This window comes from Xiphophorus couchianus, chromosome 22 (genome assembly GCF_001444195.1).
Source record: "Xiphophorus couchianus chromosome 22, X_couchianus-1.0, whole genome shotgun sequence".
Lineage (NCBI taxonomy): Eukaryota > Metazoa > Chordata > Actinopteri > Cyprinodontiformes > Poeciliidae > Xiphophorus > Xiphophorus couchianus.
The window spans coordinates 10,138,775-10,152,906 of NC_040249.1; the positions used below are offsets into that span (position 1 = coordinate 10,138,775).

The 14,132-nt window shown below is 38.6% G+C and overlaps 1 protein-coding gene across 5 annotated transcripts in view; it reads left to right on the forward strand.

Annotated features, from left to right (window-relative positions):
• lrmda (leucine rich melanocyte differentiation associated) overlaps positions 1-14,132 on the forward strand; it is a 235,907-nt gene that overhangs the window by 147,118 nt on the left and 74,657 nt on the right. For all 5 annotated transcript variants that reach the window (XR_003594218.1, XM_028007720.1, XM_028007724.1 and 2 more), the window contains 3 exons: positions 4,343-4,469; positions 5,733-5,872; positions 11,964-12,090. Coding sequence is in view for 4 of the 5 variants with exons in the window: in XM_028007720.1 (XP_027863521.1) it covers positions 4,343-4,469; positions 5,733-5,872; positions 11,964-12,090 (394 nt within the window). In the remaining variant the exon portion in view is untranslated. The remainder of the gene's footprint in view (positions 1-4,342; positions 4,470-5,732; positions 5,873-11,963; positions 12,091-14,132) is intronic.

The following is a 14,132-nucleotide window of genomic DNA, read 5'->3' on the forward strand; positions in this document are numbered from 1 at the left end:
GACAAAATATCCCGTAGAGTCATGCTCCAAATTGTTTGTGGCTCTAAGTCTAACGAAGTAGTTTTAGAGACGCACGCCACAATTTTCATATTCTTTTGTGTTCACCTCTTACAAAAAAGTCCAATGAAATTTTTGTTTTGTACTCTTGCCATGACAAAATATGGAAAAGTTTAAAGTATTGTCTAATGCAGTACATGGTTCTGTATTGACTTTTTAGTGTAGTGTGTCTCTTGTTTCATTCCTTTCCCTAACTTATCCTTTTACCCTTGTTAAGTTTATCACTGCCAGTCCACACACAGTTGTCATTCGAGATCCACTTTCTGTACTCTATTTATTACAGTACCACATCCTCGCAAATAATCTGAAATGAACTCTTACAAGTGTGTAATGCTCACATGAAGGTTATCATAGCCCTGGAATTGATCAATTCTTCAAACAGTTATCTGTTTCCTTCTGTAAAGGATGTCAGAGTTCCTGCAACTCTGCAGATCCAGCTGGCCTAACTTAAAGTAAGATTTCCTTTTTTTTCTGCACTTATACAACCATTTGAGAGGACGTCAGCTGCTGGACTGTGGACTTCAGCTCTGAAGCCTCTCCAGCTTTTCAAAGTCCTTAGATTTGGATGTGAATTCAAGGACGTTTTCGGAGTACTGTGCAGGAGCCCAGATGTGGTTCCACAGTAATAGAGAAAGCATTGTATTAATGCATGATAGGTTGAGCAAGAGCAACTTCACTCAAGCCACAGTTTCAGAAGCAGATGGAAGACTGTGTAACACATGTAAAGTAGCCAAGACTGCTGTTCTTAATTTTTCATGTGTTGCCTGACGATATCCAACATGACACTGGTGCACACCATTGGCAGAAGTGACTGACATTCCAGCCAATAACAAGCGAGAGTTTTTTTCCCTCTGTTGTCAGCTGTGGTTTATCAATCACTATGTCTGCATCAGTATTAGTGTATTGATCCGGGAAAGCTGCGCTCTGGGTCAGCGTCTCCTCTCAAATGTCCTTGTCTGGGTTCTCACATCCTCCACTTCCTCTGCTGAGTTTCTGCTCCTGCTAAAAATGTATCTATCTCCTCTTGGGGCTCAGTCGGCAGGATATTTGTAGATAATGGTGGTTTCAGCACATACACCCACCACTTATGTAAGCTCCAAAGCACGTACACCGATATGCAGGCAGCGTTGTGTGATGTATAATGGCGGGCTTACACAGGCTAAGTGGTAGTCAAAGCGTAAAGACAGCCCATGTGAAGTATTAGCTCTGACAATGAGGCTGATCATAATTATCTTAACAAGTGCAGGATTCATTGCCTTACCTCGTTAAAGCGCCTTTCTTTCTTTGAAAGCTACTGCTGGTCGGTCTCTTCATGATCGAGACCGAGTGTTTGATCATATATGGTAGATATTTATTTTTTTAAATATGTACCAAATTGCTCCACTCTGACTTGAATTAATTATTACTCATAAAGTATTTTATTTTACCTTTTAACAGTCACCTTCTTAAAAATACAAAGGAAAATTGGTGTTTTTGTAGAAATCATGCAGTTATTGCTGCTCTTTTTGAAGAATAGAAATAAACAAAGAGACGTGTATATTTTATCATTACAAGATCATTTTTGGCTCTTCTTTTTTTCTTGATTCCCAACTTTTACCAAACATCAGTTGCAGGCAGTTATTCTCATTAGTGTTTTTAAAGAAAAAAAAAAAAAAAACACAGGTTTTTTTTCAGCTTTTTTTTTATTAAGGAAAGTGCTTTTACTGCAGTGCTTAAACTTTGTTAGTTATCCAAGCTGCACATTAAAACAACAAGGCTTATAAAAAGTAATGAAAGCAGCTATGGAAGTCTGCAGAGGGGAGCATAGAGAGCTGGAGAGTATTAGAAGTTCAATCCCAGCTCTGTAGCTAATGCTGGATGGGACCTAGTGGCTCTCCCCTGGCTGTGAATTTAACTGATTAAATCAGCCAGTGCACGCAGTGGTGGTGACATGAAAACAACAATTAATAAGGCTCCCCCCCGTGCCATGCGGCTCCCTTTAACCGAGCAGCTAATAACATAACCCACAGGACTGCAGCCCATCAGACACACACACGCAGGCACCCACACAGATGGCTATAGTTTGTTTGCAGCCTTTTGTTCACAGAAAATTAAATGTTTATCCAAGGTAGTAGGAGATTTCTCTCAACTATTCTTTAATAAATATTATACTTGTAACATAATAGCAAGTTCTTCCTAATGTGCTTTAGTTGTTTTAGGACTTCATGTTTGTTTCATTGATCCCTATATTTACAATTAAGACAGAAAATCTTTTTCAACATTTTTCCTTCATCCACAAATGGAAAAAGAGCACAATTTAATATACAAATATATGTAAGAAGTATATTTCTTATTAGTGTGATTCCGAGGTAAGAATTATCTAGTTTGACATGCTTCCTATCTCTTAATAAATGAGAAGTGCCAAAGGTTGAAGACACACCCAAACCAAATTCGAAAAGAAAAAAAAAACCTGCCATTTCTCTCCGTTCATCCATCTTGCTGCTGCATTTACCATTCCTGATAAGAGGTTGTCAGCGGGCAGGTTTGCCAGCACACTGGCAGGGTGCTGTCAACTTTCCTTGTCGGGGTGTATGTGTGTGTGTGTTGATGTCTTCTCACTCTGACTCTCCAGCCAGTCAAAAATATAAAGAATAAATGACCATTTTCTACACTGAATGCTGTTGCAGTAATTTTCTTTGTTGATTATTTAAAGTTTTCAACCAATGTCTAAGTAATTTGAATAGTTAGACTACACAGTTGATTTAGGGAAAAAAAACAGTCTCATGAGTTATCCATCTATGAGTTATTTAATTTTTGGGGTGGTTTAAGTGTGTTCAAAATGTGTTTCAATCACTTAGAGCTAGAAATTACTTCACACCCCAGAGTTGTCAAGATTAATGTTATGAGTCAGAAAACAGTGGAATTTGCAAAGTGTTTGTGGTGGTAACTACTTTCATCAATATGACGTAGTAATAATGTATTTCACCCCAACCAATTACATATTTTTTGGCACTATCTGTGCCACTGATTAAAAGACATGCACACTGCCAGTCATGCTTGAAAATATGCATGTGCAGTAGTCATATTGGATTCTACGAAATTCCAACATCCCAACCCCCATATTCTCTCACCCCCTCCCAAAAAATAAATAAACTAATTCATGTTAGTTTGGTTGTTTTGAACAAAATGTAGCTGATGATATGTAGCCTCCGACACTGACACAGAACCAGGAAAGAGCACTGCGTCATGCTGCAGCTTTTTTAGTCATCGTATCCGGAAGTTTTCCTGCCAGAATGTGACATTGTTCACTGGGATGTTTTCTCATGACACTTGATGTCATCCTTCTTTTATTTTACTGTGTGCATATTTTTATATATAAAAAATTAGCTTAAAATATTTAATTTACTAAAATACCTATTGATTAAGAGTACCTGATTGAATTTAAAACAGTTCTCATTTGAACTGCGAACTGTAAGAGGTTTCGAGAAGTTCAGTGTCTGCAGTGTGTCAGATTTAAATGTCAGTGAAGTCTCCCAGGACGCTTTAACATGGCACTCTGACAGTGAAGGATTAGACAGCACACACATCGCCTTTTGTGTGGCTACTATGACTTGAACTTTGCAGGGCTCTAACATAACTTTTAACACCACCTTCTGTCAATTTTATGCCTGTGTTAATTTGTATATGTGTGAGAGAGGTGGAAAGGAAAGAAGCTGGGATGACCCCTCACCTCTGTGCAATGTGTCATAAAAATGAACGGAAGGGCCAAATGTTTCCTCCTTTTAAAAGAAAAAAAGCTTTGATGTTGTAATCTGAACACTAAACCCCCCTATCATGAAGCAGTGGCAGAAAAAAAAAGTTTCCCCTTCTGCTGCATCTGTGATTGTGAGTGTATCCCAGTTCCTCTGTGAAAATGATGGATGACAAGTTAAATTTGTGTCTGGGGAGTGAAGGTGAACTGTGACAGAGTGATTTGTCTTGGGAATGGAGGGTTAGGGTCAGGCGAAACTGGGCGCCTCAAGGCACAAGACATTGACAAATTCATCCTGCCCGCTGCATTTCTGAAGCCTTTTGTTTTGAATCCTGGCTACTCACAAGTGACCCCCATCCCTCATCCTGCCAGCCACTGAAGGATGCCTCGCCATGCCAGGGGAGCTCAGTACCACAAATTCTTGTCATTCACTTCACTGACAGGCTCAGGCCCACACTCTCCTGAAAGGAGAGAGGCTGAAATATTTATTTCTGCACAATAACCGCGGAGCAGATTTGGAGCCATAACCACTTTACTGTTTCCTTATCATTACAGGTCGCTGGCAGGCCTCAAAATGTTTACTGAGCTGGAAGAGTTGGTCGTCGACAACAATCTGCTTGGAAATGACCTCCAGTTGCCCAGGTTACCCAAGCTCCACACCCTGACACTCAATAAGAACCAAATATCCTTTGAGAAGAATCAACTCAGGCCATAATTTATATTGCATTTCCAGACGTAAATTACAGCAAACAGTTTGTTTTTCCCTCTTTCATAAGTGAGTACAATTCCCTATTGTCTGAAAGTGTCTCTTTGTAATGATGTGGCTTTGCAGGAAGCACTCTGTGTAGAAGAACTTGGCTGTCACACAGCTACACACATGACTAGTTTTTGAACTACAGGGACCTCTAGTGGAATCAGATTCAACAGTTACAATAACACACGCTTATTTTCAGAGTAGAAATAAAAGGACATGCTTTATTTATATTTTGCCTTTCTTTTAATACAAAGCATGAAAATATTTTTTTTTTTCCATAATCCGCCCTTGAATTAACAGTACCATGTTTTTAATATATTTCCAGATACTCACATTTTACTTCATTGACTAGCATATTTTCTAGTTGCCAGACACTGCAAACACATTAAAGCCACAGCTATGTGGCGTCGCTGTAAATTTAGGCATAGATGTAAAACATATTGCAAAGCTGTTTATGATCAGTCGGAGAAGTGCGAACTTCCTCTCTGAGCCTCAGAGCAGGTTCGGCAATGTGTCCTGTTTTCCTTTGGTTATGCAGATCCTGCTGGGTAACGATGTTCCCTCTCTCACAAATTCACACACACACGCACACTTCCAGAGTCAACATTAAAACTGGGACTCCTTGAACTGTGCATCTGGGACTGTGTGCTCAGTTCTGTTGTGAAGTGGTCGGCACATGCTAATAGGCCAATTATGTACATCCTGTCGTGGCACGGTGCCATTTTAAAGCTAGTGCGCCGCATTAGTGCAGTTGTATTTTGACACTTTGGGGCTCAATTTTCCAAGTGAATGTATTAGTGATGAATGTGCCTGCTTAGGGGCTGTTTGTTTTTTTTCCATGTTTCGCAAAACTTTTCCACAGCTTAGCTCCAAGAAGCATGGAGTATTTGAACCGCAGGGCATCCATCATTTTGTCACCGTTGTGCACCCGGCCACCTAGGAAATGAAAGAGATTTGAGAGAAAGAGTCAGAGCAGGAGCCAAATTGTGTCAGTGCTATATGCCAAAGCCTGCACCTTAAATTGCACCTCTGTCTGCCCACTCTCACAAAGCCACTGACTAGCCTCTTTGAGCACCTCAATAAATTTGACAGTGACGTGTTTTAGTGTAGACAGGCCTGGGACGGGTTGTGTGCGTAATGAATGCTAATGTAATTAACAGCGCTAGGTCCTTGACATCTGCCCTTTGACACCTGACTGATATCGAGGCCCTGCTGGAACACTTAGCTGATGTGACCCCATCGCTCGAGTACCTAAGCCTGCTGGGAAACGAGGCCTGCCCCAACCAGCTGGTGAGCCTGGATAAGGATGATGATGACTACCAGAGATACAGGTCTGTTGCTTCATGGAGTAACTTTTATGAATAGGATTAAATCTGTAATTATTCATGCTGATTGTAGGTTTAGATTTAAGATAATTTTCATTGAACTGAAAAGTTTGTTTTTGATAGAAAATGGGACACCTATCTGTTAAACATATGAAAGGAGTACTAGTAATATATCTGTTTTTTACTTTTAAAAAAAAAATAACATGTTTATATATTATTTATACTCTTCTAGATAAAAAATAGATAGATCTTTTTTGGCACTATTTCAATTAAATCCTATTCATATTTATTGAAAAATATTTTTCATATTGCCAATGCGGTTTTGTGTTTACCTGCTTTGTGTTGAGTTGTATGTTATTGAGACTGGAAGCTTCATGACCTCAATGTTAAGCTTGTTCTACAACTCTCTTGGCATCTTCATTTACTAAATCCACATTAATTGTTTCGGAACTCTAAAGCTTACAGCTAGTCGACAAAGTATCAAAAACCAAAGTGGACATCTGACATAACGTTTAGGTTTATTTGAGACCGGTATTCAACATATATATTTTTTATATTCAATTTTTGTCCTCATTTCTATATTGATAAAAAAGCATTGATTTACGCATTATTTTTAACAGTTTTAAGTTTGCACAGTGCTTCAGTTCAGCCTTTAAAATAAGTAGGCACGAGGCTGGAAAAGTCAAAGTGAAATTGTATTTTTATTGAATGATATAAGAATACTGGGGTGTTGGTAGAACGAAGGAAGAAAACAAGGAGTTAATCAGTGTGACATTGAGCCGGTGCCAATGACTGAAAGAACCATGGGGGAACCTATGCATTATATAAGAGACTGATTACTATTACAAACAACAAGTGGGACCAAATAACTAGATGTGCAGCAGGTGAAGGGTAGCAGGGACTATTATTTTGAGGCAGAATAAAAATGTCAAAATAACAAAAATGCCTGTTGTAGTATGGCTCAGTGGAAATAAGGCCTTAAAGATTTATCTTAATGTAAATTTATTTCAGGAAAGCTTTCAAGTTTAACTTTTCAACAACCTCAATTCAAAATTCTAAAATTATTCTTTTACTATTATGTAGGCAGGTTTTCTACCACAACTAATAAGAGACTGTGCTTTTGTAAATTTCAATAAATTTCAAGACGTTAGTTTTTGACCACCAGCATTTGCATTTCATGACCAGACTGTGGACTCAGCTTCATCACTCTAAAAGCTTTGTCAACTGGCCTCGGTACACTCCAGTTTGCAAAATGGATTTCATGTGTGACTAGTCATCGCCACAAATGAGTGTTTACTACCCTGCCTTACCAGAGCAGATGATGCATTAAACATCAAGCCAAGCCCCGAGTCAGGCAATATGACCACCATTTGTCAGGGTCTTTTACATGAAATGTGATAAAAGGCGAAAAGCATACTCTCTTTTGTCTGTTTTAGCCCTAAGTGCTTGTTTCTGACTCTGTGTTTCCTATTAATCATTTACTACCCATGCCTTTCTTGAATAATCTTTTCTTCTCTCTTTTTGTCTTTATACCCCTCTCGCTCTCCGCCTGCCTCCCTCTCTCCCACCCCCTTTCCTTCAAACTCTCTTCCCTACCCTTTTTCTCCTTCTACTTGCATGCTTAACTTACTGGTGAAGAAGGCTGTTCTGTTTTGACTGACAACGTCTACAGTCCTGTAATGTAATATTCATAGTGTGTCACATAGTAAAACATCAATTTGAGCGTGATGCAGATTTTATGTCTGACAAGGTTAGGCTGTATGCAGGTCGTGACAGCACTGGCCTTGGGCAATAAATACCCGGCCCAGTGCCTGAGGAGTTCTCGCTCTCTCAAGTGAAATATCCTAGTGTGCCGCATCGGTGACCCAATTAGTGCAGTGACACAGAAATATAGCATTCATTCCTTGAACACTGTAGTGAGCATGGAGGTTAAATGTTGTCCTCTTCTTTGGTGACTTTTAATATCCACACTGTCCCTTGGTTTTTAGTACCAGAATATGAAGGTGAAACAATCTGAATTTTGGGGGGCCGATTTATGATTTTGCCAATTTTAGTTGATTCTGGTTTCTTATTTACAACTATATTAACCAGCGTTGAAAATACATTTCCTTTCTTTTGTTTATACACCTTATTTTAGCTATTAGCATGGCTAGCATTACAAAAGTCCCACTTATGTTTAAAATATTTATCTCAAAAATCATATGTTTTTGATTTGAGAGCTAGATTCCTCATGTTCACTCAGCTTTCTTTCCCTTTCCCCACTCAAAACTGTCATCATTTCTATTGTAATGCGTCTTGAACAAATCGTTTCTCTTTTCTCTGAAGTAAACTCTATAAGCCAAATTGGCACATTCCCAAAAAGCAAGTGACTGAACAGTGACATTATTGGTTCACTAAAGAGAAAATAAGATCTGTGATTGAACAAACAGACTTGAGAGTGTAGGTTTTGTGTCACCAGAGGAAGTTAAGGTACAAGGCACAGAAGTCAAACAGAAGCAAAACATGCAGGGGATATTGGTAAGGAAGGTAGAGTGTGGCGGACAAATTTTAAGAGAGAGGGTATATCTGAGGAATTAAATGTGTCGTTCTTATACAATAAATGTATCCTGCTAAAATTTGAAACAATAAATAAATAAAAATTCTTCAAGCAACCAATGTGTGTATCCTTTAACTCTAATTCAGGCCTGTTTTACGAGTGATGGCATGTTCAATGAATAAAAACTCAAAAGAAGCAACCTGAGCACAGCAACTTTGCTTTCATTCCTTCACACTTTCTGGTGTCTGATTGAATATACTCTTAGCTAACTCCCCCCCAAAATTGCACAAGATAAATACAAATTTTCATTTAATGGCAGATGGCACACAGGGCTGCACAATATACAGGAATATGTTATTGCAACATTAGAGTATGAAATATTTATATCACAAAGGGGTGTTTGGAATGCAATAATTGCTGGCTAATATGTTAAAAGTATTATGAACTTGCATTTTAAATGTTAATATAATCTTTTGGCCTGTTGGACACAGGCCAACAGTCCAACAGGCCAAAAAAGCAGGCTAAAACACAGAAATTTTTTCTGCGTCATGATTTCATTTTAAACTTTGTGTGACATTAAACAATGGCTATCTGCGAGCTCTTTCCAGTCAGTATCCACTTCCACATTGAAATGCTATGGTTAATGAGACCATCCATCCATCCATCCACTTCCTGTTCACCCTTGTCCCTAATGGGGTCGGGAGGGTTGCTGGTGCCCATCTCCAGCTACGTTCCGGGCGAGAGGCGGGGTACACCCTGGACAGGCCGCCAGTCTGTCGCAGGGCAACACAGAGACATACAGGACAAACAACCATGCACACACACACTCACACCGAGGGAGAATTTAGAGAAACCAATTGACCTGACAGTCATGTTTTTGGACTGTGGGAGGAAGCCGGAGTACCCGGAGAGAACCCACGCATGCACAGGGAGAACATGCAAACTCCATGCAGAAAGACCCCGGCCGGGAATCGAACCCAGGACCTTCTTGCTGCAAGGCAACAGTGCTACCAACTGCGCCACTGTGCAGCCCGGTTAATGAGACCTGTTCATGCAATTTTGGTGTGTTCACAGATCAGAAAAAAAGCAATATTTTCATAGGTTTAACCAATCTAGATGAAAATACTATCTAAATTATCTAACCAGCTGTTTCTCAGTGTAGCTACTAAACTAACACCATTTTCTGTCCCCTCATGTTGTGGATTCAAAAATCTCTCCATTCTGTTGAGCAAGCCTGTGAATGATCAGTGCACTGCCAATTTTAGACACATGGAAAAGTGACAACAGATGTTAATCCAACTTGTTTTCTCTTTGATTCCATGATGTACATAAATAAACAAAATTTCTCTGTCATTCACCCCTTTACCCTGTGGAGAGTTATCAGTTTGAACAATCTGCTGTTGTGGTACATGAAAGGGGAGTTTGAGGAGTCTCAACCAACAACTGTGCTTTGTACTCATTTTTTATGAAATGCTTTAAGTGCTGCTGAGTAATGATTACCCAAAGTGTCTTTTAACTCAATTTTAAAAAAAAATATTTTATATATATATATATTTTTTTTTTTTTTTTTACTTTAAGATAGGCATTTGATATTTTGGACTGCTAAATAAACTACAACTAGTCCTTTACTAGTCAGGCAGCACCACCACAGTCCTACCCACCCTCCATGTTACCCCCTGCGTCTCTTTTGCTTTCTTATCCTCCCTCAGTGGTTGGGGTTGAATCATTAATATCACCACTGGCTGACAGAGCCTTGTCATATGTTCTGACCCTATGATGGCAGGTTACCTATGGAGAATAACCTCCCTGTGTGTATCCCAAGGGCATCTTCACCTTTGATCATGGAAATGCCCAGAACAAAGTCCTTTTGCATGCAGAGGGACACAGGCTGGGAAGGAGGCCTCCTGGATTTGAGTGTTAGTGTTATTATCAGAAAAAATAAAGCTTCTTGTTAAGGGATTAGTAGAAGGTTATTTTAACCTGTCATAAGGATTAGACTGTAAAGGATTCCCGAGTATGTTTTCTAGATAGGAAGTATTGTAATTTTCTTTATTACGTCTATGTAATATTTCTTTTCTTCCCTAATTTGCATGTCGATGTTTAATGTTCCTCATCTGATTCCTGCATCCCTCCTCATTATCCTCAGGTGTTGAAAAGTTGACGCAGGCTTTGCCATCTCCCTTCATCGCCATTGCCATCATCAATTTGTCACAACCTCTCACACACACACGGGTCTTGTCTCGACCCATATTCCCCGTCCTTTCTCACCCTCCACTTTAGGTGGTTGATGTGTGTCCTTTCTGGCTACCAGCTCAGCCCTGACATACTGGTTCCTCTAACCCTGCCTTCCAGTGAAAGGATCTGTTGTCATCTGTGTATTCCAGCCATTATCTTTTGACGTTTCTCTCCCTCCCAATGAAAGACAGAGTGTGTCTGAAAGCTTAGAGAGGTATCCATGATGCAGCAAGAATGACAGCTCTTGCACAGGTTGTATCTCCTTGTGTGCCATTTATCTGGTATACTCTTATCAGCTTTGAAGGTTATTGCATTCATGGATAGATCACCACTTAATCTGCATCTCCATTAAGCCTGCTTCTTTTCAGGTTTTTCTTAATATTAGAATAAAATATTAGAACTTATGTTGCGACTGTATGTCTTAATGACTCCTACAGCATTGAAAATAATTTAAGCCCCTTGAACTTTTACACATTTTTAACACAGTTTTGAAGGGCTTAACAAAAGTTTGCATTAATAGTTGCAAGGCTTTTGCTGTATGTCTTTTCTGGATTCATACATTCAGAGGCATTTTTTTTCCAATTCCTTACAAAATAGTTTAATTTCAATCAGATTGGATGTATAGCATCTGCGAAGGCCATTTTTTAAATCCCTCTTAAGATTTTTAATTGGATATAGATCTTGACTTGGTCATTCCTATACATTTGCATGCTTTGATCTAAACTATTTCATTGTAGAACTTTTAGTGCCTTTAATCTGCTGAAAGGTGAACCTCCCACCCAGTTTAAAGTCTCAGAGCATTAGACATGTTTTCCTATTTTAAACTATGCCAATTTTCTAATGAATTCCGACTAGCTTCTCTTGTCTTGCTGAAGATATACAACTACTCTAAGGTTGCATAATATATTATCATCATTATATTGGTGTGTGCAATATTCAGTTTTCAAAAGATTGTTTAGAATGCAATAATTATTGACTGATATAGTCCAAATGTTATCATCTTGCACTTTTTGTGCTGATTTAACCAGTTGGACAAAGTCCCATGGAAACAGAAGTTCATACCAAAAACAAATACATTGCTTACAATACTAAGGGTCACAGTGGTGGAAGCACAGATGAGAAAGATAAGAAAGAATAAACTAGAAATACATCGCTACTGACATCATCATCAGAATATTTATGTACTATCACCACTGCAAGATTTTCTAATATTGTTGAGCCCTGACCAAAATCCCCTTTTCCATATGTTTCTGCTGTATGCTCTACATGACCACTTTCTTATGAGAAAATAGTCTAATAAAGCAGATCTTTTTTATTGTCTTACAGGTACTTTGTTCTTTACAAATTACCCCAGCTGAAGTTTCTGGACTCCAGGAAAGTAACAAAAAAAGAACTGATGGAGGCACAGGCGAGAGGGGCATTCATGAAAGTGGTGAAGCCAAAGTTGGAAGCAGTAAGTTATTCTGGTCCTCATTTCTTTTCATTTTTTTTTTAGCAGTAGCATTGAATTAATTGTGCTCACCTTTTTATTGTATTGCGGTATCCTTTCTTCCTTCCTGTTTTGGCTTGATTATCAGTTTCCATTTGCCGAGATTTTGCCGTTTTGACTCTTTGAACATGAGATTTCCTATCTAAAGTTAACGTTGTATTTTGTTACCTTCTTAAAATAATGGCCTAAGTCATTTTTTGACAAAAAGAATTGCCACTAATTTGTCAAAAAATTATTTAGGCCAAAAAAAAGCACTTTTGGTTTAAAAAACAAAAAAACAACAACAACAAAAAAAAACTGACATAGAGCTTTGCTTTCGGAAGGTAACAATATGTGAGTTTTGCTTGTGCTCTTCTATAAATGTGCATGAGAGTACATGTGGCCACAGCCTGACCTGATTCCGTATGCATGAACCCAGATCAAAGGCGACGGGCGGCTGTCCAGTCACACTTGTGTTGCCTAGTGTGATGTGTCTGCCTATTGAAGTGACAGCTCATGTACACTCTCTGCACAATCGCTTAATTATCTCAAACCCCATACATTTGTTGGTTGCTCTCTTGTTTTGAGAACCAAAGACTAATTAGACTTCAAGATGTTCATTTGTATTTCTACTCTACCCTTTGTAACAACCTATTTAAAGGCACATCTCCTACCCAGATTGGATTGAATGTAATTGTAAAGTCATTAAATATTTACAATTTAGTCTTAGGGTCTCTAAGGCTCTCTCACACACACAGAGAGAGAGAGAGAGATTTAGAGTACAGCCAAAAGCTTCTTGTGACAAATAAGAAGCATGTGAGTCGATGTTGGTTTTAAAAAAAACATGAGGAAAACAATATATTCATTGTTTTAGATAATAAGCTACGATAGTGTACTCTTTGAGTGTCACTCCATGCTATGCTTTGTTTTTGATCCTCCATGCGAGTGGCAAGCGGGAAAGCAAAACATTGAAATAATTTAACCTCAGACTGCCGTGTTTGGTAGATGGAGAAAAGCAGAGTGAAAACACTGATCACTCACTTTATATGAAAAGAATAGAAAGGACCTCTACAATGCTGTTTGGCAGGGTAAAGTCACTTTTAAGATTGTATTTACATAGCTTGTCAGTAAAAAAGAAATGCTTGGCTTTGTCGCCGCAGCTGTAGATGAAAGGAGAGATAATCACAGATTCTAGCTGACATGATGTGTTTTTGTGTCTTGGTGCCTTTGAACCAGCTGTGTGTGATTATTTATTCCTTATGTAAAGTAAAAGTTTACAGCTTTCATATAAAAAGGGTCTACTTAACATTGTGCTGTAATTTGTGCACTGGAGCATATTCCTGATCTTCTTTTCCTAATTCCTCATTAGTATCGTAAAAGTCGGGCTACACAAAGTGGAAACTGTTTTGGATTCATTCCAGTTTGGGATTCTGGGATTTCCCTGTATCGTTTCCTCAGCTTTATGTTTCAACTATACCAGAGTCTACGAGTCTTGCAAACTTCCCGGCTTCAACTGTCTATATCATCAGAGTTCTTCATAAGATAACCGATGTTGCAGGCCACCAATTAGAGAAGCGTTTACAGCATGAACAGAGAAGATGATGGCATAATTAGATACTCATGTTTCCTTTTATGTTGGCTACAGCAGGATGCTGCTAACAGTACAGTCTCTGTCATTAGCTTTATTACAAAGAATGGTAATTAGCTGTCTCTTTGCTGCATGCATTCAAATTTAAGTCTCAATTAGGCCAAGTATCAAAAAAGAAAATATTAAGAATAATGAAGATTATTTATTAAAATACTTCACAATGGACAAAGCCTAAAAGTTTTGGGGGTTTTTCTTTTGATTTTCTGTCATTTTTTTTTTTTTTTTTGGCTCCTTTTCATAATTCGTCTTGCTGCAACAGCACAAATACAGTAAATCTAAAACAGAGATACAGCAGCAACTCTAGGAGTGTTAGTGATAAATGCCAACTCCTGACAGCAGAAATTAACAAAAAAGGCCCCTTCTATCACATCATTCTCAT